A 26214-nucleotide genomic window follows, 5' to 3' on the forward strand; every position below is an offset into this window, starting at 1 on the left:
CGTTGTCCTTGACTCCAATATTTGCATTGTTCACTTGTAAACGTCTACGGTTTTACCACATCTAGGACGGTTTTTGGGAAGTAAAAAATGACGGTTGTTGGGAAGGGAAAATGTCATACGTGGAAGTCGAGAGTGAATTTTTTTATAAGGAAGTTGGAATTCGAAAGTCAGAATTAGATTTTTCTCAAATGTTTGGAAATTTTAGAAAAAATTGTCTGAAATTCGCAAGGAAAAGCTCACCAGCAAACCGTTCAAGCCATTTTTTCTTGTTGTTTGTGAATGTTCCTACTCGGAAATTGTGCTGTTTCCAAATGACGGAAACCGGAAGCAAAACTTTTTGTCCGGAAGTTGGGAGTCGAAATTTTCCACCTACAAAGTACATAATACCCAAAATAACACACTTCGAATACATAAACAGCAAAACTTTATTACGGTTATCACATAACATTACAATAAATTATACCATGGAATTTAAAAACAGCATTTGAAATATACGATAAAACGCACAACATGTACTTAATTATTATTTAAGCCACTCAAGAATTCTCAAGTTTCTTCTCTTTTCAACTTTTGGAGTCGATGATCCAATAGGCAATACTTCCAGCTTCAGTAGATTCCTTGAACAGTTCTTTTTCTTTTCTGGAACTTTGAATGCGTATACAATGAGTTCAGACTCCGAATTCATGGGGACACGGACCACATCGGATACTGGTTGGGGACTGAAAATATAATATGACTTTTTGTAATTTTTAGTAAATAATTTATAGTAAATAACTCACTTTTTACTCTCCTGTAAAACTACCAATGTCCCATTAAATTTATTTTTGATTTTCCTCATCAAATTAGAAACATCGAATTTGCCAGAACATTCCAAGTCAAGTGTCCTTTCGATTGAGTGACCATTATCCGCAACTTTCCGAATAATCGCTCTGATTTGTCTTCCCGAAAAACAGAGATTTCTCGTTTCCACGTTTCGATGCTTTTCAAGTTTCAGAAGGATTTCATACCATTGAGTTATAGAATGGTTGAAAGTCAAGCCATTGAGAATTAGCTTCTGGGAAGACTGAATCACATCGTTATCCTGATAAGATCGGAACCACAGCGATGTCTCAATGGATTCTAGTGGAAGACATTCCGGATCCAAGATCTGAGAAATGGCATTAAGATCATTCACATAAGCTCGAAGACTTCTGACATGCAGTTTCAGATTCTTGGGGATTCGCAGCACTTTTTCGTATCGATTATCGATTTTTAACGTTGCCACGTTTACACGTTTTCGTCCTTCCAACACAGAACATGCCAACTGTCTCATTGCCATTTCTTTAGTCACATTTTCAGCGAGTACTTTAGTAAAACCACCGTAACGAGAAGAATAAGTTAGACGGACGACTTTGAAAGATCGCAGAACACTTTCCGTTCCCAAAATGATATCTCCGCCTTCTAATCTTTTTTTCAGACTATTCAGATTCTCTTCTTTGGTTTCTCGAGCATATGAGGAGTCTAGTGAGAACTTGTACGTTATATCATTGACTTTGATCTCAGAATCTTCAAATCTGAGAAGTGATAAGTGGAGAGGCACGGTTTTATCGATCCGGGAGATCGTTGAACTTCTGGCGGAAAGTCGAAATCTGAAAAAGGGGAAAATGAATCTATGATCCGAATGTCACTATGCTTACCTTTTGTTAGCTTCCAAACTTTCCAAAACACATTTTAGCGACGGATACGTGAGCGGCACACTCATCTAACGACTAGAGGACGACGGGAGGAAGAGTACGAGGACAAGAACGAGATAAGATGACGTGGCAACCCAGGTTGAGCAAATATCTGTTCTCTGGTTGTTAGTTTTTGGGAATAGCATTTATGAGGTGTATTTAGGTCACAGACATTAATCGTACCATAGGAAATCGAAAAATAAGACCAAACTCGCTATCTTTGGTCAGGAAATATCGGAAAGTCAAGAACAAGTTAGTGAGCATTTAGAGCCTTAGAGATTTAGAACCACACTTGTCTCAGATATCGTGAAAGACATGATTCCCGTCATGTAGCTTTTAGGACGGCACGTTTCATACAACGGCGCTCTACCATCACCGAAGAAAATTGTGTGCGAAATTGAGAGACTCAGAGAAAAAAAGACATTTTCAAGGGCGTTTCGGTGGAGCACAGTTGAAAGAACTGTGCCGAGCTATTACTAGATTCTTCAAAAAGATAAGCTTTCTATAAATTTTGTCATAGGTACTTTCGGCTACATGGATTTTGTATCTTTGCACGGGTAAAAAGAAAAAGTTTGATACGTCAATAGACAACTTTATTCGAAGATTCAATGTTATATGAAAATAGTAAATTAAGAAAACCAAGGAAGTCCTAAGAACTTTTTCTTCTCAATCGGAACACATAATCCAATATTAAATACTTGCAATCGTAGATAGATAGCCACATTTTTATTCCAATTCTTTTCATATTGAAATCCGTGGACAATGAGTTCAGTATCGGAATCCAAAGAAATTGATACTATGTTGGAGAAAATTGCAATGCTGAATATGGAAGAAGGTGGTTTTTTAAGTTAACTTTAATTTCACTCACGTCTTCAGTTCATCCTTGAAGTTGACAACATTTCCACTGAATCTTTTCTTGACTTTTTTCATCAATTTTTCCAGAAACTGTTCTCCTTTGCAGTCTAATTCTATCCGAGTAGTTTTTCGATTAACTCCACTTTCTATCATATTTCTTATGATAGATAGGACTTCTGATTCAGAAAAAAAGATCTTTCTCATAGTCACAAATGGATTCTTGATTTTCGAAAGAGTCGCAAGCCAATATTCTGTCGAGTTATTGGTAGCATATACTAATAGTTTCTTGGGTGATTGTAGGAATGAGTCCTCTAAATACTCTTCCTTCCATGATTTCACCAGGATGAATGCCAATGGGAAGCAAGATGGATCCACAATGGGTTTTAGAAGTCTTACATCGTTTTTAGCAGCTTGTAGTCCCCGAACTCGGAATTGAATGTTTTGTGGCAGTCTGAGAACTTTTTGAGAGCAATTCCAAATATTCAATTCACCAACTATTATATCTTTCCTCTGTTCCAAAATATAATTCGATAGGGTTTTTAATGCATCACTTGCAGTGACGTTTTCTGGAAGACGTCTCGTATATCTTTGTCGGCTAGAGTTATAGTCATCGGAATATTTTAAATATTTAAGTTGCTCTACTTTGATTATTCTCTCATCATTTGTGTAATCCAATAGAATGTCTCCTGGTGTCAGTGAATCCTGAATTCTCCGACGAGCTTGCTCTTCTGTCTCGCGTACGTTAATTGAATCAAAAAAGAAAATTATCCGGTTCAAACTAATTGCATTGTCCGAAAAGTGTAAATGATTAATACGAAGTGGAACTGTTTTGTCGATTCGAGATATGACGGAGCATCGGGCGGAAATACGAAATCTGGAACAGTTGAGAAAAATTTCATACCAAATATCTTCATCAAAACTCACTTCTTGCTGGCTTCCAAATTCTCTAAAACAACTCTCAACGATGGATAAGACAGCCCTTGTAGCATCACTCAATAAACGTGAAGGACGATAGAGATGGACTGTCTGCTATTGTGATGAATCCTCTCTCCCACCTCATTTGGATTATCTACAGCCAGCGTAAAGGACCATCTGATGACAGGTGATGACAGATGTATTTGTTATTTGGTCAGTCATGTCTTCCCAAAGCATAAAAACACACCGGCTCTACAAATTGCTATTGATGCCATATCTAATTGGTCGAATTCTGCAAAACTTGAGCTGAACTTGGCTAAAACTCACTGCTTATCGATCGGAAAATCTCCAAAACATTATAATTATTTCCTAGATAGTAATTTGATAGATAGAAAATGCTGTGTCCGAGATTTAGGATTTCTGGTTGATGAGAAGCTCACCTTTAAAGATCACTGGAGTACAGCAATACGAAAAGCAAATTTTGTCGCTTTTTCAGTATTTAAATCGTTCCATAGTAACAATATCCGACTTCTCACCCTGCTTTTCAAAATATTTGTGCGTCCAATACTGGAATACGGCACAGTAGTAACTAATCCAGGTAGTAGTAAAACAATTAAAAACATAGAATCAGTTCAAAGTAATTTCACGCGTAGGATTATGTTTAGAACCTGTGGTAAAAGAATACTGAGAACTGACCCAAAGTACGTCCAGGCAAACCAACGTTTAGTGAATTATCAACTTCAATCTTTATCTTCATCTTCCCGACGAGCCGGATTTGATAAATTCTTCTTCGGTAAATTATTAATAGGAAAAATAGATATTGACTATACCCATTATTTTCAACTTTCATCTCACAATACCAAACGAGGCCACCTCTATCATTGGAAAACTCCAAGATCTAAAATTCGTGAGCATTTTTTCACTCACCGCGTCCTCAGTAAAATAGTTAGTCCTACGGCTCCATAAAACATTAAGCTTTCTCCAGTATTGCGGTACAACTGACATGAATAAGTAGTCGCCCATCCAATAACGTTAACAATTCATTTACCTTCCACGTGTTCACTATTCTCCCAATATTTCATTTCAAGTTCCCCCCCCCCCCCCCCCCCCTATTGACCTTGCCACGTACTCTCACGTACGTTTTTTAAATAAATAAATAAATAAATGTCCGACAATTAGACATCGCAATTCATCAAAATGATCGAGAGTTAGGGGAACGACCAGTCCATAGAATAAAAACGTTATCACGGATCGTTTCCAGCGATTAAGAGCATTTAAGAAATCCCTAGGAACATTGAAAGAGTTTTTATCTTAATTTCCACGTGTGAAAAAGCTTGACCATGTGAAAAATTTGACGACTCTTATTAGCTTGGGACAGTTCCTACAAACGTGCTCCACCGAACTGCCCTTGAAAAATGTCTCTTTTTTCTGACTGACTGATGAAAACATCCTGGTTCTTCGAGCATTCTGATGAATTGCGATGTCTAACCGTCCTAGAAGAAGAAGCTGTACAAAGAAGTATGAAATCCTTAGAGTCTGGAGATATTCCATTGAATTACAAAAGAAAATACATAGAACTGACGGATGTCACTTATTTCAAATGGTCCAAGGATTATGAATCCAAAGAAGTATTAAGTGTTAAACGGCTTCCGGAGAAAATCACAGTGAATGAGGCGATGAAAAAACTGGCTTGTTATTTACTCGGACAGCGGGAAAATATAACAGTTAGGGTGGTGAATGTAATGAATTCTCGACAGACTGTTCTCCTACTGCCACCAAACCTGAAACTTCGAACTCGAAGAATAGGTGTTGCAAGAAACGATATAAAACTTCTGAGTAAAATTCTGGACATTCCATCTTGCTTACCAATGGGAAGCATCCTAACTTCAGCATGGAAAGAAACATACTTTGATGATCCATTGATTCAATCATCTGCTGAACTACGTCTAGCTTTTCGAAATTCTGCGTATTGGCTTCCTGTTCTAATGAGAGTTCAGAATAAGACTGTGATAATGATGAATCTTTTTTTTCTGGAGTGGAAATCCGATCGATTATTAAGAATATGATAGACAATCGGAGAGAAGTTTGGACCTCTGTGACATTAGACTGTCCTGGAGAACGATTTTTGAATAGATTGGTGAGAAAAGTCAAGGAGAGGTTTGAAGGAATTTTTGTCACTTTCAAAGAAACACAAAAAAGGTGAGTGGAAGTTTTAGACAATAGACCTTATCGAGTAAGACTAGTTTATTTATTTTTTTCAGTGTGGTCGTTGTTTCCGAAATTGTATCGATTCCTTTGGATTCCGACACAGAGTTCATTGTCTATGGATTCAAGAATACTTGTAGTGATAAGAAGATCAGCATTCTGTTGGCAGTGGTCAGAACTGGAATGGTTGTACCTGTTGAAGAGAAAAAAGAGAAGAATCGTTCCTTCAGATTTCCGTGGTTTTCTTAACCTTGTTATTATATTTAAAATTGTCTTCAATAAATCTTTGTTTCTATCCGTATAGTGTTCAAAACTTTTCAGAGCTGACAGAAAGTTTATTTAGTATGCGGCATAATCTATAGACAGGACGTTCCAAGATACAGTACCGGACAAAAAGCTATGAACTTTGGCTGTTTTCAGTAGAAAATGGCCAACTTTGAGAGTGTGCCATAGTAATTCTGATTGTCACACTATGAAAAATTTTAATGAATCATATAGTTTGAACGTAGAGCTCTATTTTTGTAGTTGACAACTTTTTTGTACGAACACTCCCTAGAGAGTTATGCTCATTTTAAGACGACAGCTCAAAAATCGCACTAATTTGCACTGAAATTGGTCGATTTGAGGGAGAAATTACTTTGTCGATACATAACTTGCTAGGGAGCGCCCGTACAAAAAAGTTGAAAACAACAAAAATGAAGTTCTACCTTTGATCTGTATGATCCATTAAAAGTTTTCTCGGTAGGACAATCAGAATTACTATGGCACACTCTCAAAGTTGGTCATTTTCCACTGAAAACAGCCAAAGTTCATAGCTTTTTGTCCGGTACTGTAGGTAGTGAGATGTCCAGAAAAAGTTAATTGCAAGGAGTTTGCTGATGATACAAAACTGTACGCAGCGGGAGTCCGGTATCGGTTCAAAAATGGTACTTTATCGAACAACCATAAGGGATGTGAAACTGAAAATAGTTACCTAAATTTTCAAATTACACAATAACTTTTTTGTATATTTGTTTTTGAAGCCACTAATGAAAAATTGATTCCTTCAAACCTCAACAATTACTCTGTCAGCCTATCCACAACAATGAGTCTAGTCACACAGTAATGCACTCATAAATTCGACAGGTTTGAGTTAGATGAGTGTAATTATCTAATCTGTGACATAATCTATAGATCTCTAGTGGGCATAGTCTATGTGTCCTAATAAAAAGACAGATGGTGTGCAGAGGCCTCCCAAATAGTCTGGAGAACACCACATTCGCTTGCTCATTCACTATTCCGAGGTCTACACTCACTACTCTCTTCTCCCTACTCTCATTTCGTCTTTCCCTTCTCACCGTACCATGTCGAAACCACTGTCTTACCAAAGTGCACGATGCGTTTTGCAATATTTCGATTCAACTGAAAGGTTAGTTTTTAAAGTATTGTTACCTCATCATCCATAATATGTTTCAGATTTCTCTTGAAGTCACGCTGCCCGACTATCAAGCAATTCGAAAAATCCATCCCGTTACGTGTTAAAGAACTAGAACTCAAAAAAGATGGTATCATTTTGGACGATCTCGAGTTTCGTCTTATAGTGCAATATTGTACGAAACGTACCAAAAATGGTAAAGTGATATCTCGTACCAGCTCTTATTCGGTAATAATCAAAAAGGAGGATCAAAGAATGAAGAGTGGAGATAGAACAATCGCTCACTATACTACACGAATCCAAATATCCAAAGAAAAGGCATTTGAAAAGTTGGCATGTATCCTTCTGGGTGGAAGGAATACAGTATACGTGAAAAGAATGGAAATAACCAAGAGATATCCGGTAGATATAGGATGGCCTGCAAACTTTGAAGTGGCTGTGGACACGTTGATTGCGAAACACCACACTTTTGAAAATGTCCTGCCCATTGTATCGGATGCATCCCCACTGGAATATTTGGAGTCAAAGTTTTCAAAGTTGGAGTCATTCGATAACGAGCTCGTCAAAAGAGCTGAACACCTCTTCATCAATTACATCGATAAGAGTTGGTATCCGAAACTGGCAACTCTTCGCAACAAGGCGACTTATTTTTTTAACTCGTTGTTGCCAAAAGAAGTGATTATCAATATTGTCAAAAAATGGAAAGAAGAAGGGAAAGAGATTGGAACATATTTCAACATTGCACATGTTCTGTATAATATAGAGGATGAAGAGGATATCATGGATGCTCTAAAGAATCGATTCGGAGGGATAAATGGTACGAAGTTTTGGCATGCGCCAAGTCGGGACATAATGTAAGTATCAATATTTACGTTTGAATTCTAAAATGTTATTCTACAGAGACCCCGATCTAGTCTATGTTCCAATGAACACATCGTCCAGAATCGTCATTCACAAAGGTCTCCGACTGGTTATTGGTGTGGAAGCAGTTCCCAAATAAATAAATTGAATTATTGTATCACTCTTTCTATCAATTTGTTTTTGTGTTTTGGGCAACTTTTATTAATAAATAATTATGAAAAAATTTTTTTTACAATTCATCAAGACAATACAGTCCTGACCCTAAACAGTGTCGTTTTTGCAGTTTTCAGTTGAAAACGGTCAAATTGGAGCTTGTGTCACATCCTCACGGCCGTTCCAAGTTTTTATGGATTCAGTAGATGAAAACTAAAGCTATTTCTGTAAATAAGTTGTCCTCGGTGCTCCCAAAAAACTGCAAGCAATAAGTCTGTGAGCATGTTGAATCTTTTTTTTTCTGGAGAGGAAATCCGATCGATTATTAGGAATATGGTAGACAATCGGAGAGAAGTTGGGACCTCTGAGACATTAGACTGTTCTGGAGAACGATTTTTGAATAGATTAATGAGGAAAGTCACGGAGAGATTCGGAGGAATTTTGTCACTTTCAAAGAAACACCGAAAAGGTGAGTGGAAGTTTTAGGTAATAGACCTTATCGAGGGAGACTAGTTTTTTTTTCAGTGTGGTCGTTGTTTCCGATATTGTATCGATTCCTTTGGATTCCGACACAGAGTTCATTGTCTATGAATTCAAGAATACTTGTAGTGATAAGAAGATCAGCATCCGGTTGACAGTGGTCGGTGCCTGTTGAAGAGAAAAAAGAGAAGAAATGTTCCTTCAGATTTCTGTGGTTTTCTTAACCTTTTTATTTATTCTTTTTATTTACTTTTTTCTTATTGGCTTCAATAAATCTTTACTTCTATCAGTTTGCTAATGATACTAAACTGTACGCAGCGGAAGTCCGGTCTAGAGTGTAGCCTCGTAAGGCAACACTCTAGTCCGGTCTCGGTTCTAAAATGGTTCTTTACCACTGATAAAAAATGTTTCCCTCAAACATCAAAAATTCAAGATCTATCTATCCACGCTAACTTCCGACTTCTACTTTCATAACCCAACTTCCATTTTCCGACTTCCTTTTTTGAGAATTTTACTTCAGCACATCTGTGATAGACAACTATGAGCCTAGTCACATAGTAATGCGCTCATAGGACAGACAATTATCATATCCTTTTTGACAGGTTTGACTTGGATGAGTCGATGAGTCTCAATATTTAATCTGTGGCTTTGTCTATAGATGCCTAGTGGACAGTTTATGTTTCCCAATAACAAAAACAGATGGTGCGCAGACGTCCCCCACATAGTCGAGATCACCTCATTCGTTTCCTCATTCACTATCTCTACACAGGTCTACACACACTCTTCTCTTCTCCCTACTCTCGTTTCGTCTTTCCCTTCCCACCATGTCGAAACCACTGTCTTACCAAAGTACACGATGCGTTTTGCAATATTTTGATTCTACTGAAAGGTTAGTTTTTTTGAAGTATTGATAGCTCTTTCTCCGTAATTTGTTTCAGATTTCTCTTGACGTCGCGCTGCCCGACTATCAAACCATTCGAAAAATCTATCCCATTACGTCTCAAAGACCTGAAATTCACCAGTGATAGTATCGTTTTGAACGATCTCAGGTTTCGTCTTCATGTGACGGTTAGTATGATACGTTGCGGAAAAGGTGAAGTATTATCTACTACCTGTTCCTATTCGGTAAAAATCACAAAAGAGGATCAAAGAATGATGAGTGGAGAAAGAACAATCGCTCACTGTACTACACTCATCCATATCCCTAAAAATGAGGCATTGGAAAAGTTGGCGTGTATCCTTCTTGGTGGAAGGAATACAGTTTACGCGGAAAAAATGCAAATTCAGTACGGATATCCGGAGGATATTGAATGGCCTACAAACTTTCAGGTCGTTATGGACATGTTGCTTTCCCAACACCACCCTTTCGAATATGTACTCCCGATTGTATCGGATACATCCTCACTGGAATATTTGGAGTCGCAATTTTCAAATAAGGAATCATTCGATAACGAGCTCGTCAAAAGAGCTGGAACACTCTCAATCAGTAAGATCGATGAGAGTTGTTATCCAAAACTGTCGACTCTACGCAACAAGGAAACTTCTTCTTTAGACTCATCGTTGCCGAAAGAAGTAATTATTAGCATCGTCAAAAAGTGGATAGAGGAAGGGAGACAGATCGGAACATTTTTCGAAATAAGATATGATGAGAACGATGAGGAAGATGAAGAGGATATCATGTATACTCTAAAAAATCGGTTCGAAGGAAGATACGCTCCAAAGTTATCGGACAGAGACCACAATCGTCTCTGTTTTTCATTGAGCTCATCGTCCAATATCGTCATCTTTCACAAAGGAATCGTACTGTATCTCAGAGTGGAATCAGTTCGCGAATAAATTAATTGAATTATTACTGCATCCTTCACATCTATTTGTTTTTGTATGTTGGGTTACTTTTATCAATAAATTATTCTGGAAAAATGTTTTCACAATTCATCAAGACAATACAGTCCTGACCATAAACAGTGTGGTTTTTGCATGTTTTTACATGATGCAAGGAACATGCATATCCATATTCCTTAGGAATTCCTGTATTTCGACCTAGTGACGTCACCCATTCCTTGGTCACATCCCAAGGGTCATACAGGAAGAGGCTCAGATATTGCTTTTTCTCTCTCCGGGAATGGCACAGGAAGCTAGATCTAAAGTTTTTTAGAGACTGTTAAAGACAGATCTCTAATGCCCTCCCCATCACGCGTTATATCTCACTAACCATTCTACTTTCAGATCAGCCCATGCATCTTATTACATCTGCGGTCCCTCTTAGGACGTATCTTTCCTTCTGATCTACCACACTCTCTCAACCTCATCGCCTGATCTTGTCACCTAGCTGCCCCAACGAACCCGCCCCCATATGAGGAAGACGGGTCTTAACATGCGGACTGTATTGCCTTGATAAATTTTGCATTAAGCATTTTGTATTTTTATGTAAAAACATTTCTTTTTCTGAATAATTTATTAATGGAAGTTGCTCAAGGTACAAGAACAAACGGATGGGAAGGATGATTCCATAATTCAATTAATTTATTTGCAAACAGCTTCCATAGTGAGAGATCGTGTGAAGTCTTTATGAATGAAGATTGTGGACGATGTGCTCATTGAAACATTGAGTTGACTGTGGGGTCTGTACAATAACTTTGAACCATATTTCCCTTTGAAGCGATTCTTTAGAGTAAATATGATATCCTCTTCATCTTCTTCATACTTTGTATAAAGAAATGTTCCTATCTCTCTCCCTTCCTCTTTCCAGTTTTTTACGGTATTGATGATTACTTCCTTTGGCAACAATGAGTTTAAAACATTAACCGCCTTGTTGCGGAGAGTCGCTAGTTTTGGATAACAACTCTCATTGATTTCCCTAATGCAAAGTGTTCCAGCTCTTTTGACGAGCTCATTATCGAATGATTCCTTATTTGAAAATTGCGAATCCAAATGTTTCAATGGGGATGCATCCGATATGATGCGCAGGACATATTCGAAAGTGTGGTGTTCGGCAAGAAGAATGTCCATAGCGACCTGGGTGTTTGCAGGCCATTCGATATTTTCCGGATATCTCTTTTTGATTTCCATTTTTTTCACGTATACTGTATTCCTTTCACCCAGAAGGATACATGCCAACTTTTCAAATGCCTTTTCTTTGGATATTTGGATTCGCGTAGTACAGTGAACGATTGTTCTCTTTCCACTCTTCATTCTTTGATCCTCTTTTGTGATTGTGACCGAATAAGAGCTGGTACAAGATATCACTTCACCTCTTCCGGCACGCTTCATACTATACGTCCCGTTAAGACAAAACCTGAGATCGTTCAAAGTGATACTATCTTTAGTGAATTCTAGGTTTTCAAGACGTAACGGGATTGACTTTTCGAATTGCTTGATAGCAGGGCAGCGTGACGTCAAGAGAAATCTGAAACAAAACTTAGGGATGAAGAGGTGACAATACTTTAAAAACTAACCTTTCAGTAGAATCGAAATATTGCAAAACGCATCGTGTACTTTGGTAAGACAGTGGTTTCGACATGGTGGGAAGGGAAAGACGAAATGAGAGTAGGGAGAAAAGAGTATTGCGTGTAGACCTCAGAATAGTGAATGAACAAACGAATGAGGTGGTCTTGACTATTTGGGAGACCTCTTCGCACCATCTGTCTTTTTATTGGGAAACATAGACTGTCCACTACAGGTGTTTTTTTTAGATTAGATTTTCCCACAAGTTAAATATTGGGGCTCATCGACTAATCCGGGAAGTTTCCAACCAATTTATCTAGGTTTCATAGAAATAGTAAAAAGAAATACAAATTCACGAGAGAACTTGCACACTTTTTAGCTAAATAACGACGAGAAACACACAAACGAGAGAGATAAACGACGGATTCAAGAGAAAATCAAGCGCAACAATGTCAAAACACTTTTGACACTAGCGAGAATCTGAAATCGCGCAAGAAACACACAAAACGCAACTTTTTGCGGAATAAACACTTTATTCCAAGCCCAACTGGCTAAAAACCCACTAAAAACACAAGACAACTATAATAATTTGGTATAAAAACCAAAGAAAGAGGTATAAACAAACTAACGAGAATAACGGAGCACCTAACGTGCCTCCGCCAGCGCCCAAGAGTGCGAAATTCTCCATTTTGAAAGCGAAATTGACAATATAGCTGCGAGAAATGCGCGCGCGCCCGGAGGTCAAACGCGGCACACAGTGACATACGGAGTGAGTCTAGAAACTCAAGTGACTTTAAAGAAATGTTTTAGAAGAGCACACGGTGCCAACCGTACAAAATTGATACACTAAGGACTGAGTTATGGCTTGCAACACATAAACAGACAGACGGCTCCGTTGAATCTTATTTGTAAAGATGCCTGAGCGAAAGGAGTTTGAATCCAGAGATACAAATGTCCGGGGAAGGTTTGCGTTTCAGGTTGTGAGTCGAGAATCTGTACTCTATGACTTCACATTTGACTGTCATTTGCCACTGGGAGCACCATTCGGTTATAATAGCTGAATCTTCATGAAATAGATTGGCGTGTGGTGAGAAAAGCTTCAAATCATCCGCACACAGTAATCTATTAGATTCCACGTTTTCAACGATGTTGTTTATGTATAAAAAAAAGAGGAGAGACTCAAGGGCGGAGCCGTATGGCTCTCCACTATTTACATTTATAGATTTTTAAAACGTTTTGTTCAGAACAATTTATTGATTAGAGCTGCAAAAGATACAAGAAAAAACGGATGGGAAGGATGATGTAATAACTCAATTAATTTATTTGTGAACAGCTTCCAACGTGAAAGACCGTGAGTGGTCCTTTTGAACGACGATTGTTGACGATGTGCTCATTGAAACATCGAGCCGATCGACGCCTTCGTTCGATGACTTTGTACCATTTCTCCCTTCAAGGCGATTGTTTAGAGTATCCAAGATATCCTCTTCGTCCTCTTCATCTTCCTCATACTTTGTACAGAAAAATGTTTCGATTTCTCTTCCTTCCTCTTTCCAGTTTTTTACAATGCTGATAATTACTTCTTTCGGCAACGATGAGTTTACAATATCGACCGTATTATTGCGAAGAGTTGCTAGTTTTGGATAACAACTCTCATTGATGTTAGTGATTGAGAGTGCTCCAACTCTTTTGACGAGATCGTTATCGAATGTTTCCACCTTTGAAAATTGTGAATCCAAATATTTCAAAGTGGATGAATCCGACACGATGGGGAGAATATACTCGAAGTTGTGGTGTTCCGCAACCAACGTGTCCACAGCAACTTTGAAGTTTGCAGGCCATTCGATATCAGCCGGATATTCGTCTTCGACTTCCACTCGTTTCGTGTAAATAATATTCCTTTCACCCAGAAGGATGCACGCCAACTTTTCCAACGCTTTGTTTTCCGAGATTTTGATGCGTTTCGTACAGCGAGCGATTGTTCTCTGTCCACTCATCATTCTTGTATCCCTTTTTGTGATTGTTACCGAGTAGGAGCAGGTACGAGATATTTCTCCAGCTCTTCTGGGACGCACTTCACCTCTTCTTGCACGCTTCACACCAATTTGCACACTAACTGTCTCATTAAGACAAAACCTGAGACCGTTCCAAGTGATACTATCTTTTTTGAATTCTAGGCTTTTGAGACGTAACGGGATTGACTTTTCGAATTGCTTGATAGCAGGGCAGTGCGATGTCAAGAGAAATCTGAAACAACTTAGGGATGAAGAGGTGACAATACTTAATAAAGAAAACTAACCTTTCAGTTGAATCGAAATATTGCAAAACGCATCGTGTACTTTGGTAAGACAGTGGTTTCGACATGGTGAGAGGGGAGAGACGAAATGAGAGTAGGGAGAAGAGGGTAGTGTGTGTAGACCTCGGAATAGTGAATGAGCAAACAAATGAGGAGTTCTCCAGACTATTTGGGTGACGTCTGCACACCATCTGTCTTTTTATTAGGACACATATGTAGACTATACCCACTAGAGATCTCTAGATTATGCCACAGACTAGATAATTAGACTCATCTAACTCAAACCTGTCGAAAAGGGTCTGGAAACTGTCGGTTTTATGAGTGCATTACTGTGTGACTAGACTCATAGTTGTCTATCAGAGCTGTGCTGAAGTAAAATTCTCAAAAAAGGTAGTCGGAAAACGGAAGTTGGGTTATGAAAGCAGAAGTCGGAGGTTATCTTTGAAAATGACAAATTTTAGGAACACTTTTTCTAGTCATCACTGAAAACGAACTTTGGAATTGTTTTCACACGAAATTTCATCAGAAACACCGAAATTCAGCCTAAATTTCAGTCGAAAATGGAAAAATGTTCTGTACATTTTAGCCGGAAGTGGCAAATATATTTTAAACGGAAGCCGGAAAGCTCGGAAGTCGGAAGTCGAAGGAACGAATTCCGCACAGCTCTGGTCAGGAGGGATTGTAACTCTCTAGGGAGTGCCCGTACAAAAAATTTTGGCTCTACCGTCCGATCGAGGTTCTTTGAAATTATCGAGGTCCTTTGAAATTATCGAGGTCCTTTGAAAATAACGAGGTCCTTTGAAATTATCGAGGTCCTTTGAAAATATCAAGGTCCTTTGAAAATATCGAGGTCCTTTGAAAATATCGAGGTCCCTTCAAAGTACAGGGGTCCTTTGAAAATATCGAGGTCCTTTGAATGTTATTTGCAAAATTTTTTTCTGTACACAGTTTTTTTTTTTTGAGTTGAATTTCGTTATTACATCTTCTGTACTGAAATCATTAATTTCAAACATTCAATCATCAATTTGAATGAAACGGGCCAGATGGTCGCTGGGAGTGGCAGATGGTCAAACGGCAAAATGCAACAGCGAAAGAATGAAGTAGATGTTAAATTTTCGATTCATAGCAGATGGTGATCAAGTATAAAAGCGCTGGCACAGCGGGTGAAAAATCATTGTGAAGGCAAAATGATTTTCTGTTTCATTCTGATTTTTCTTCTTCCGCATCAATTGCTTACTGTAGAGTGGAGCAATGGAACTCTTTCCAGGTAATTTTATCTGCTTTGTAAACCGTTTTGTAGAAAGTCTTTGCTTTTATTACAGATGGAAAAGAGTTCAGAAGTCGAGAGTTACAATTGTAGACCCAAGTTTGGTCACAGGACCAAACAGTCTTCTCAATCTAGCGGAGTTGACTACTAGAAACTTAGAAGAGTACATCGGAGAAATGGATCATCCAACAACTACAGAGAAAGCCCTTGAGTTTGTGGCGACGTGAGTTTAATTATCACACTATTCATTATGTCTCGCAAAATATTTTTCAATTTTTTATTCCAGGTATGGATTGCTCGCAAACGAACGCGAGTGTGAACAGGACTGGTGTAGCCAGTACATGTCTCTGGTCAAGGATTCCAGTAAAAAAAATGATATGCTAGTCTGGCGCTGCTCAACATGCAAAAGCGACGGGATGTCCAGTAAAGTATCGATCAGGTGATACTTTTGTTGTTTTATTAACATTATTACTTCCTTTCAGAGAAAACTCATTTTTCGAAGGTCTCCGTATTCCGCTCCAAAAAGTATTGTACATCGCAGCTGATTGGATCGAAAATCCGACAAAAACAGCGAAGGACTCCGCTGCGTACTTCGAAACATCTGAAAACACCATTTCTGATTACCACGAATGGTTTCGGGACATGACACAGCAGTGGTGGGAAAGAGAAGCAGGAATGAACAAAAACATTATGCTCGGAGGACCAGGTTTGTGTTTACGAAAAGCAATGAACAACTTAATTTTGTGTTAAGGAACTATTGTTGAAATAGACGAAAGTGCTATGTATAAGGCTAAATACCATCGGGGCCATATGCTGCGCCGGCCTACAATATGGATATTTGGAATGCTCGAAAGAGGAACTGGAAAAGCCGCCATGTTCGTGGTACCAAGAAGAAATCGTCGAACTCTGTTTCCTTTGATCCAAGCACATGTCCGCCCACGTAAGTTGACTGAATAATAACGTGAGGGACGCAACTATTTGTTTCAGAAACTCTGATCGTCTCAGACGGGTGGAAAGCATACGGTGGTCTGAAGACACTACAACAAAAATATGATCACAAATGGGTGAATCATAAAGTTAACTTTGTGGATCCCATGGACCGTCGCGTTCACACGCAAGGAATCGAGTCGACTTGGAATGCATTCAAAAAGTCGGTGAAAAACTTTTATGGCGTGAAAAAATTCCAACTACAAGGACATCTTTTTTCGTACATGTTCCGGAGATTCCACAATAGAAAATACTGTAGCGCTTGCTGTAGCGCTTGCTGCAGGGAGAAGAATGCGACAATGACTGCTCCATTTGGAAACGCCCTACAATATTTACTATGTAGGAGGAGCCTGAATGCACGCATGATAACGTAGTAACGTCGTTTGTATCACAATGTTATATATATATTCATAAAACTTATAAACGATAATAATTGAAAAACTGTTATAAAAAAACAATAAAAAATACAAAAATTCAAACAATATTCGCTGTTTGCGAGAAAAGTACTCCCAATTTTCAAAGGACCCCTGTACTTTGAAGGGACCTCGATATTTTCAAAGGACCTCGATAATTTCAAAGGACCTCGTTATTTTCAAAGGACCTCGATAATTTCAAAGGACCTCGATAATTTCAAAGAACCTCGATCGGACGGTAGAGCCAAAATTTTTCAACTACAAAAATGAAGCTCGTTATTTTGTGGGACAATCAATGACTTTTTGACACCTCTTGGACACTTTCAGCTGTAAACACTAAAAGGGGATAGAATTATTTCTTTATTCTTCCTTCAAAAAACTTATTTCAAAACAATCCACGAACGAACAAAACAATAAATGAGATGAAATAACAGATTAAAGATACAAGATAACCAAAACAAGTGAACGGGCGTGTTGATCCAACCGACATCACTTCCATCTTCAGCTTCCAATTTCTTGTTGAACAATCTCGAAACTCGGTGACCACCAATTCAGAAGACTTGTTGAATGGAACGGTCATATACTTGGAGCAGTTTTTGAATGACCTGAAAAGGAGATATTAGCTCAGCTGAGTTCTTAAAACTGCGCTCCACCAAAATTCCCTTGAAAAAATGTCTCTTTTTTCTCTGCGTCTCTCAATTTCGCACACAATTTTCTCCGGTTTTGGTAGAGCGCGGTAGTAAAAAAGCGTAGTTAACTAACCAATATTTCCAGTTTGCCATCATAACATCTGTTCCATTGAGTCTTCTCTTCAAATCGCTAAAAACCATTTTTCTACGAATCCAACAGTCTGACATCAGCATTGTCACACTAGTCCCAATTTCTCTTCCACCATCCGCTTCCCAGATTCTCGCCAGCTCAACCAACTCATCATTTGTTAGATGCATACTCTCCAACTCCACCGTTTTCACTTTCTGCTCAGCTAACATCCCCCATATCTCAAGTAAACTTTCCAAATTGTTATTCTGATAAAGAATAACTAATTTATCAGTCAGTTTTGATAGTTGGGTTGGGAGGGGTGTTTGACCTACACTCAGCTTTAACTCGCCCAGTGGCAAACAGGAATCAGTGATTCTTGGGAGTAGTTTGCTCATTGGAATCGGTCCGGAATTCATTGAATTCACATGAATTCTTAGACTCCTTGGCAAATGAAGTGATCTTTGCTTCTTTAGGTTAAACGAAAAATTCTTGACCCGAACCACTTCTACTCTACCAATCAAATAAAACATTATTTTATCTCTCGCTCTCTCAAAAGTTACATCTTTTGGGAGAACGCGGGTTTGAGATCCATTGAAAATGATTTTGATTTCATCTCCGGTGGCTCCCAATTCATATGAGAACCCATTCAAGAGAACATTCCAATCTCTGAATTCTAACGAGTCCAAGTGGAGTGGAGCCAACTTATCGATTTTTTTCAGGTCCGGGCATCGAGAGGACACATAGATTCTAAAAAATTCAGTATATGCATATGTTTGTTTGTTTTGGAGTAAAACTTACCGTCTATTAGCTTCGAAGTGCTCGAAGATAGCTTTAGTGCTCAAATAGGTCGTCATGACGTGGGAGGATAGTAGAGACTGAGAAAACGATATTACGAAAAAAAAACGGGTCGATCGATGTCAAGTCTGAACGTCTGATGGGTGAGAACTGAGAGACAGCTGTCCTCTATTGCCTATTGTGTTGCGCTGGTTCGCACTATTGGTGGTGGGAGACTATGGGAACAACGCATATTTGAACTGGGAAGATTCATAGAAACAGAAGGTCTTAGTCTCCTGGCACTTCGCCCTCTGGTTCGGCCTCCTCTGACGTGGATATGCAGATGTTGAGTGACTTAGATCTAATCTGTGTCAATTAACACCTGAGAGACTTTCAAGAAATGGAACGGAGCTCTGATATTCTTCGTCTCTCGTCTCCCGGTTGATTAGATGATGACGCGAATTCTCAATTCGATGGGATCGCATGTTGTCATGGTTCTCAAGATTTCGTTGATCGATCTTTCCGAAAGATTTTTGGGGTTTCAGATTCAATTCTTCATGAACTTTTGCCTTTTCACGTCACATCTCGCGGAGAGAAACGATGCTACGCATTTGAATGGTATTAATAGATGTGTGTCCTCTACGGTAATGATTTGGGAATAAACAACTTGAAATACGGTATTATTGACCAAAAAAGAGCTATAACTCGATCATAAAGTCAAATGTTGAGGATATTTTCGGTGTTTTTAAGCCCTCCTCTTTGTGATAACGTGGAAACTCAAAATCGGTGTTAATGTTTACCACATGTGTTTCATATTTTTCATATCAAGTAGTTTTATAAACGTTAGAAAATGAGTGAAAATACAATGAAAGAGAGAAAAAACAGAGGATATTTCCGCACAATTGAAGAAAAAGACGATACGAAATGGGAAAAACAAAGAAAATGAATAAGAAGGAAATAATAAAATTTTAAGTTGAGTTTGAAAAGATTTGGAGTGTATAGATCACAAGTAGAGCTTCGTTTTTGTAGTTGACAACATTTTTGTACGATAAATTTCTTTGACGATTGATAACTTCTTAGGATGTGCCCGTACAAAACAGTTGTCAACTACAAAAATGACGCTCAATCGGTCCGTCGCACTGCAAGCATTGTGTCCAATTTCGCTGAGGCCAATGCTACAAAAATGAGGGCGATTAGCAGTAAAAATATATAACTTAAAAGAACCAGTAGATCTATGAAAATATCAAAAAGGGTTTCTGGTCCAGTAGATCCGATTGGCATCACTTCAAGTTTGATTCTTCTATTCCATATTGGTCCATCTCTCACACTGTACAAAACCAGCTCGGACGTCTGGTTGAATGGGAACGAAATGCAACGACGATCCATATTGTTTCTGGAAAAAAAGTATGTTTTAAGGTTTTTGACATGATCTGACAACTTGCGGGTAGAAGAATAAACTTGAAACTTACTGTAGAACGGAATCGTTGAAATTAGCATGGGTTCCATTTGAAACTTGTAGTATTTCGTCAACATAAGAAAATTCGTCAACACCAGGAAAAACTATCGGTACAATCCGGAATATATTCTCCATTGTCAAGACAGTTCCAATTTTTTTCTGGTTATTTCTCCAATTTTGGATGAGAGTAACCGTTTCATTACTCGACAAACTAATGTTTTCTAGCACTATATTTAGGCTCTTGCGGTCATACAAAATGCTTCGAATCAAATCTTCCTGTTGTTGATCATGGTTAGTCACGAAAAGTATTAATGTCTGAGCGCATCCCAAATACTTTTCGAAACTTGGAGTCTTGGCAATATTCACTCGCAGTTCTCTCAACGGAAAGCTAGCTCTGTTGATAAAAGGAATCACCCTTTCGAGGTCTAAGTTTCCAGAGTCCAACCTCTTCGTTCTGATTTTCAGGCTGTCTGGGATTACTCCTGAATTGCGAATTTTCAAAATATCCACGCGAACTTCTTTTCTGCCGTCCAAAATTGATTTGATCATTTGTGATTTTGATTCCACCTTGTAGCAGACATCAATCGCCACAATTTTTCTTTTTTTGAGAGTCAGAGATTGCAGATTCAACGGCACTGAGCTTTCAGCTGATCGAAGCGTTGGACAATGGGAATTGATTTCCAGTCTGAAATGAAATGTTTCGGAAAACATTTAAAAAATGAAAAAAATATAAAAGGATCCACAGCAGTTTTCCACCGTGTTTCTACACCAATAATATACACTTTTTGTATGTTTTTCAAATCTCAAAAGTTAAAAGTTTTATTTTCATAAACCTTTTTCATGGCACAGTAGCGGGAGTAAGGTCGCGGAAACGCGCTCCGTCGCACAAAGGTTGCCATGGTACCAACAAAAAGACTTAGCTGGATGCCAAGTACAAGTTTTACGTTTATTTGTCGTATATTTCAATAAAAACTGCAACGCACACGCAACGCGGCTCGGAAAAAATTCAAATATTTTCGCTGCGGACCTCGCACTGCTGCGTGGATCCTATTCTTGGTATTGTATCAAAGTAAAAACTAACCGCTTATTACCATCCATGTATTGAAAGACAGCTTTCAAGCTGAGGTACGTCCATGGCTTCGTCATGATGTGAGTAAGTTTGAAGGCTCAAATATTGTGGAGAGTAGACAAGAGAAATCGATTCTCACCGTATCGTACACAACGGGAGGAGGAGATGACGGTCTCGTCTTCACGAGGAGGAGATTTGTTTGCGGAGCCTTGAAGGTGGTGACGTGGATATGCAGATGTTAAGAGACGTGAATCTGATCTGTGTCAATTAACACCTGTCTGACTTTCAAATAATGGATGACAGCAATTTTAGTGATTACCCGGCTGAAATATTTCCGAACTCTTTTGGAAGGAAAGGCAAAAGCAATGGAGTACTGAGCTGAAATTAGGGGCATGGTTCATTGATTTATATGTGAGGAAGATTCAAAACTCACCTCCAATCGTAGTTGCTTAGAATATACCAATTCCTATTCAAGTCGTCCAAAACCTAATGTATAAACCCTGTGTCCAAATCAATGTCATATTCGGATCAAAGAGAACTCGTTCGTTTTCGGTGATCTCTCCTTCTTATAATAATATGGGAACCAAAAATGGATATTACGGTTGTGTTTCAAAACGTGAACTTTCATATCAAGTAGTTTTATTAACGTCAGAAAATGAGTGAAAATACAATGAAGGAAAGAGAAATACGGAGGATATTTTGGCAAAATTGAAGAAAAAATACGGTTAGTGATGTGGTTGCACAAAAGAATTGATAATAAAGTCACTATCCTTAAAATTAAAAATTTTCTGAGATTGCATGATGGGAAACGGTTCGAGATGGGAGAAACAAAGAGCATGAATAAGAAGGAAATAATAATATAAACAATCGATGTTGTGATACAATCAGGTGTTGTCAACTGTACCATGCTTTGCATTCATTTGACAACTTGAAAGCACTTTAATGACTCCCTACGGTTTTGCCCACAAAACTAGAGTCATTAAATGCTTCTATTATTTCCGGTTTACTATATTTCCCATTTTACCGTGTTAAATTACGTTAAAACTGCTCATAAAGCAAACCACACTCACAATAATTATATTTTGAATGCCCGCGCTTTAGTGCGGGCACCCACGCAGTGAGGGGCACCCACGCAGTCGACTATATAAGGCGACCGCGCGCCCTCACTCGAGTTTCCAATACCACTTGGTAATTCACTATAATTATTCTCTACTTTTCGCGGTGTCCCGTGACGGTGTAAATTCCGTCCAGTGCCCGCTATTCACTGACGCTCTTCAATCCGTATAACACGGACAGAAAGGTAAGACTGAGTGTAAAAGTGTGTAAATTTGCTCCCAAAAACGTCTTCCCCTCATAAGGGTTTTCGTATGTTTTTCTCCCTAAAATTCAATCAATCCCGGAACATCACTTCGGCCGCTCCATCGGACCGCCCTTTCGTATAATAATTGTTCCTTTATATTCCTTTCAATAAATTGGGATTTGTTCAAACCGTGTACTGTTATCTGCTTGCATAGCTTATCACACCGCTACCCTCACCAAACAGACATTACACTTAACTCCCCGGACATGGGTGGGCCCGCCGACGCCCGCTAGACCCACTTGTCCACATGGTGCATAGAACCGGTTCATTTACCCCTAAAAAGGTGAATGTAATGGTGGATTATCCCGAAAATATTGATTTTCGGCGATAAAATGAAACCAGAACCCAGTCGGTAGTTTAGTGTCTGTAGGCGAGCAGCTTTGTGATTTCTGGCAGTCAGAAACACTATTTCGGTCACTGAACCCCCTAATTTTCAAATTTCGATGGAATTTTCTATACATGAAACCCGAAGTCGGCGTTGTCCATCGGCGCTGGCATCGGGCGACGTGCATTCTTCGCCGAAAGGCACATATTCGAAGTTGAATCCACAGGAACCTTCGCTGAAAAGATGGCGAAATACTCTAAAAGAGTCGCCCACCAGAAAAAGATGGCGAAATACTCCAAAACGAGTCGCCCAATACTGAAAAGATGGCAAAGTACTCTGAAACGAGTCGCCCAACACTTAAAAGATGGCAAATTACTCTGAAAAGAGTAGCCCAATAGTCAAAAGATGGCAAAGTGCTCTAAAGTGAGTCGCCCACAAGTAAAAGATGGCTTAATCGCTCTGAAAGAGTTGCCCAATATATAAAAGAGGCTAGAATACTCCACGAGAGTCGCCCAAACATATTCGATCACACCTCCGATGGTCCCTGTTCAAAAAATTCGAGTAAACTGCTTCAGTCAATGCTCCCCAAACCATATTCTAGCGAAAAAATCGCCCATTTCTCTCCGTTCCGCTCAAATTCCGCTCAATATTGCCTAAAAATCCATATTCGTCGATTTAAGGCTGAGCAATAATTTTCAAATTCCCGCGGATTACGGTAGACGAATGCAGGCGCGGTGTTTGCGGACTGGGTGTAATGCACACAATTGGCGGCAATGACGCAATTCGCGTCGGGCCTAAAAATTTTTTCACGCATTTTCCACCCTTCCCACACCAAATTTTTACTTCTTTTCGCGTAAATTTCCTGAAAAAATTAATTATTCTCACGTATAATAATTAATTTCAGATGAGTCTTCACACGGAAAAGTCGAATTCGACCACCCCAAACATGACGACCGCTCCACGTACGACTTCGATGTCGGCCTCGAGCTATCAGACGTCCCCTCCTCCAGCATACGAGGATTCTAAGGGTGTAAGTCGGTTTATTCCTTGAAAATTATAAAAATTATCGAGAAACTATCCGTGTTTTGACGAAAAAATTGCATAAATTGGCCAAAAAATCGATTTTTGAGCCAAAAAACTGGCGAAATCAGTCATAAGTGTAACATTTCAGCTACACAGACTATTAATGGTGCCAATATGTAAAAAGTTAACAAGAATTAACGCCATACCAGCTAAAAATCCGTCAGAAATAGACGAAATAGTGGAAAAATGCGTGATTTCGAAAGAAAAATCTCTGAAAATTCTGAAAAATGAGCAATACTCGTTCAGTCCGCTATAATCCTTCAATCGGAAGCCAAATCTGGCACTATCACTAAGTTTTGGCATAATTCCAGCCCGAATTTGATAGTTTTTATCGATTTTCGCTCGAAATTTCGAAAAATTCCGAATATTTTCGAAAATTTTCGAAACAATTCGAAAATATAGCGACATAGAGTATCATAGCTCAAAAAGATGCTAATTTTAGCCAAATTTCGCAACAATTCATTACATTTCAATGAAAACTAAGCCGAAATAAGTCAGAATTCTTCACTTTTCGCTGAAAAATCCATAAAATTCTCGAAAAATTTCAAGTTTCTCTTTCAACTCTACTGAAAATCAATTATACAGTTAATTTTTTCAGTTCACGTCTCGATCGCTCAGTGTCATCACAACTCCACGCGAGTTCATGTCAACTGCTCGACAAAAAGAAGCCATGTCAACCACATCGACATCATCGTCGTCGACACGTGGACCGCTCTCTTTGTTCGAACAGATCCGAGAACATTGTGAACGTAAGTAGAGGAAATCAATAAATATTCCGAAATAAAACAAAGTCGTTTTAGCGTTCGCTCGTGCAATCATGGGGAATCCCCAGCTCGGCGACCCCACGACAGCTGACAGCTCGACCTCAGCAGAGCTCAAAGAGATCAAGGGCCTCCTACAGTCACTCATCGTTGATGTTGAGACACTCAAAGGTACTATACTGAGCTAATTTCGGATATTAACAACGCATTCTTGCAGAGCAAGGGACCGCTCAACCCGAACTAGTGGAACCGGAGGACAGAGAGCCACTGTCAGCAACGGTGTCGACCGCCATGCGCTTCGCTGGCCACGTCAGACCGCTCGACAGCCGTATCTACGTCCAAATCACCACAGCCACCAAAGTGCTTCACATGCTCTATCAGCCGGTCGGCGGATACATTCATTTAATGAAATCCAGTACGACCACTATGGAGGCAGCGAACACTGAAGAAGACCGCTTCCTACAGGATATCCAAGCCTGGAGGGACAGTTGGCTAACTGGCTTGACGTGGACCGCTTACACTGTTTGGACGCCGCCAACAACCCTTTCTTCACTCCCATACACACACATTCGACCGTGTCGCTGCATCCCAGTGCTCCTTCGAGGCAACGAACGTCACGGAGACCAAAAAACATGCTTCACACGTCGTCTGGGACAGGAGGCGCTATTAGCGGTACTCCACCATCTTGTGTACGAGGAAGGAACCCTGATGCCGCTCTCACTGAAACTCACGTGGGACACGAATCAGGCGGCCGCTCCCTATCTACAACTCACAGAATAATTACCATCAATTTATTCTATTAAGCCATAAAGGCGTTGTTTTACCTTGTTAACCAATGTCTTTTTCCATAAAGACCACTCATTTGTTTATAACACCTCATTATTGGTTTCTCTTGTTCAAACTTGGTATAATACCAGTCAATGTATCTTGTCAGCTCACTGAGCGCCCCTCCCATTAATCGTAACCCTGTTACAGAGTGACTAACATACTCACCATGGGACGTACCAAGAACAACAAACTCGATCGAACTTTCGACTCTGGACCACTCGTTCCGGAGAACAATGATTCGACCGCTCAAGACGATCAGAACAAAGAAAACCAAGATCAGGGAGATAAGACCGCTCTCGACATTTCCCATGAGGAAGTCGTCGAGACAGTTGACGAGGTCATAGACGGAGTCTCGCTGGACCACACGCAGGTTCTTCAACCATTATGGGACACGTCCGCTCTCCATGAAGGTATACATAAACAACTAATACATATTCGCACAATAAGTCTATACTTATTGCAGAGATTCGAGAGACCAGCGACCTTGTGAGAGACGTCCTGGACCGAGTCGAGAGTTCGGAATCCGTCGGCGACCTTGTCAAAGATGTCCTGGACCGACTCGAAAGCCCAGAGAACGTCAAGGTTCAAGAAGTGGTACCGCTCCTCCATCATGAAATGAAAAAAATCGGGAAACTGATCACCAAAAATGGAGAAGAAGCACAGGCCACTCGCATCAAGGAAGCCGAGACAATGCTGGAGAAATACGAGGCTCTCGTCACAAAAGTCATGACCGCCGCTCAGAACCAACAGACAGGACTCGCTAACACCATCGTCCGCTCCGTCGAATCCAAAATGACGGA

At 39.4% G+C, this 26214-nt stretch overlaps 11 protein-coding genes across 11 annotated transcripts; 5 read left to right on the plus strand and 6 right to left on the minus strand.

Moving 5' to 3' along the window:
- Nucleotides 1-523: 523 nt before the first annotated feature.
- On the minus strand, nt 524-1741 carry GCK72_007258 (uncharacterized protein; the record flags this gene model as incomplete). The annotated part of the gene is made up of 3 exons (XM_053726072.1): nt 524-719; nt 780-1628; nt 1677-1741. The coding sequence occupies 3 exons, from the start codon at nt 1739-1741 to the stop codon at nt 524-526; spliced, it is 1110 nt and encodes a 369-aa protein (XP_053590266.1).
- Nucleotides 1742-2341: 600 nt separating this feature from the next.
- Nucleotides 2342-3556, minus strand: GCK72_007259 (uncharacterized protein; the record flags this gene model as incomplete). Its single annotated transcript, XM_003103863.2, has 3 exons — nt 2342-2531; nt 2581-3441; nt 3492-3556. 3 exons carry the CDS (start codon nt 3554-3556, stop codon nt 2342-2344), a joined length of 1116 nt encoding a protein of 371 aa, XP_003103911.2.
- Nucleotides 3557-4921: 1365 nt separating this feature from the next.
- Nucleotides 4922-5936, plus strand: GCK72_007260 (uncharacterized protein; the record flags this gene model as incomplete). The annotated part of the gene is made up of 3 exons (XM_053726073.1): nt 4922-5488; nt 5542-5681; nt 5744-5936. The coding sequence occupies 3 exons, from the start codon at nt 4922-4924 to the stop codon at nt 5934-5936; spliced, it is 900 nt and encodes a 299-aa protein (XP_053590267.1).
- A 1094-nt stretch (nt 5937-7030) lies between these two features.
- GCK72_007261 (uncharacterized protein) lies at nt 7031-8101 on the plus strand (the record flags this gene model as incomplete). Its single annotated transcript, XM_003103756.2, has 3 exons — nt 7031-7095; nt 7143-7955; nt 8002-8101. The coding sequence occupies 3 exons, from the start codon at nt 7031-7033 to the stop codon at nt 8099-8101; spliced, it is 978 nt and encodes a 325-aa protein (XP_003103804.2).
- Nucleotides 8102-9419: 1318 nt separating this feature from the next.
- GCK72_007262 (uncharacterized protein) lies at nt 9420-10431 on the plus strand (the record flags this gene model as incomplete). Its single annotated transcript, XM_003103792.2, has 2 exons — nt 9420-9484; nt 9534-10431. The coding sequence occupies 2 exons, from the start codon at nt 9420-9422 to the stop codon at nt 10429-10431; spliced, it is 963 nt and encodes a 320-aa protein (XP_003103840.2).
- Nucleotides 10432-11118: 687 nt separating this feature from the next.
- Nucleotides 11119-12115, minus strand: GCK72_007263 (uncharacterized protein; the record flags this gene model as incomplete). Its single annotated transcript, XM_003103724.2, has 2 exons — nt 11119-12001; nt 12051-12115. 2 exons carry the CDS (start codon nt 12113-12115, stop codon nt 11119-11121), a joined length of 948 nt encoding a protein of 315 aa, XP_003103772.2.
- Nucleotides 12116-13358: 1243 nt separating this feature from the next.
- Nucleotides 13359-14400, minus strand: GCK72_007264 (uncharacterized protein; the record flags this gene model as incomplete). Its single annotated transcript, XM_003103862.2, has 2 exons — nt 13359-14283; nt 14336-14400. The coding sequence occupies 2 exons, from the start codon at nt 14398-14400 to the stop codon at nt 13359-13361; spliced, it is 990 nt and encodes a 329-aa protein (XP_003103910.2).
- Nucleotides 14401-15519: 1119 nt separating this feature from the next.
- GCK72_007265 (uncharacterized protein) lies at nt 15520-16960 on the plus strand (the record flags this gene model as incomplete). The annotated part of the gene is made up of 6 exons (XM_053726074.1): nt 15520-15599; nt 15655-15822; nt 15886-16038; nt 16082-16305; nt 16351-16539; nt 16587-16960. The coding sequence occupies 6 exons, from the start codon at nt 15520-15522 to the stop codon at nt 16958-16960; spliced, it is 1188 nt and encodes a 395-aa protein (XP_053590268.1).
- Nucleotides 16961-17384: 424 nt separating this feature from the next.
- On the minus strand, nt 17385-18612 carry GCK72_007266 (uncharacterized protein; the record flags this gene model as incomplete). The annotated part of the gene is made up of 3 exons (XM_003103768.2): nt 17385-17604; nt 17762-18505; nt 18557-18612. The coding sequence occupies 3 exons, from the start codon at nt 18610-18612 to the stop codon at nt 17385-17387; spliced, it is 1020 nt and encodes a 339-aa protein (XP_003103816.2).
- Nucleotides 18613-19654: 1042 nt separating this feature from the next.
- On the minus strand, nt 19655-21134 carry GCK72_007267 (uncharacterized protein; the record flags this gene model as incomplete). Its single annotated transcript, XM_003103814.2, has 3 exons — nt 19655-19925; nt 20002-20673; nt 21070-21134. The coding sequence occupies 3 exons, from the start codon at nt 21132-21134 to the stop codon at nt 19655-19657; spliced, it is 1008 nt and encodes a 335-aa protein (XP_003103862.2).
- Nucleotides 21135-23147: 2013 nt separating this feature from the next.
- On the plus strand, nt 23148-25366 carry GCK72_007268 (uncharacterized protein; the record flags this gene model as incomplete). The annotated part of the gene is made up of 5 exons (XM_053726075.1): nt 23148-23165; nt 23647-23772; nt 24424-24574; nt 24626-24757; nt 24804-25366. The coding sequence occupies 5 exons, from the start codon at nt 23148-23150 to the stop codon at nt 25364-25366; spliced, it is 990 nt and encodes a 329-aa protein (XP_053590269.1).
- Between the last annotated feature and the right edge of the window lie 848 nt (nt 25367-26214).

Source organism: Caenorhabditis remanei, chromosome II (assembly GCF_010183535.1).
Source record: "Caenorhabditis remanei strain PX506 chromosome II, whole genome shotgun sequence".
Taxonomy (NCBI): Eukaryota; Metazoa; Nematoda; class Chromadorea; order Rhabditida; family Rhabditidae; genus Caenorhabditis; species Caenorhabditis remanei.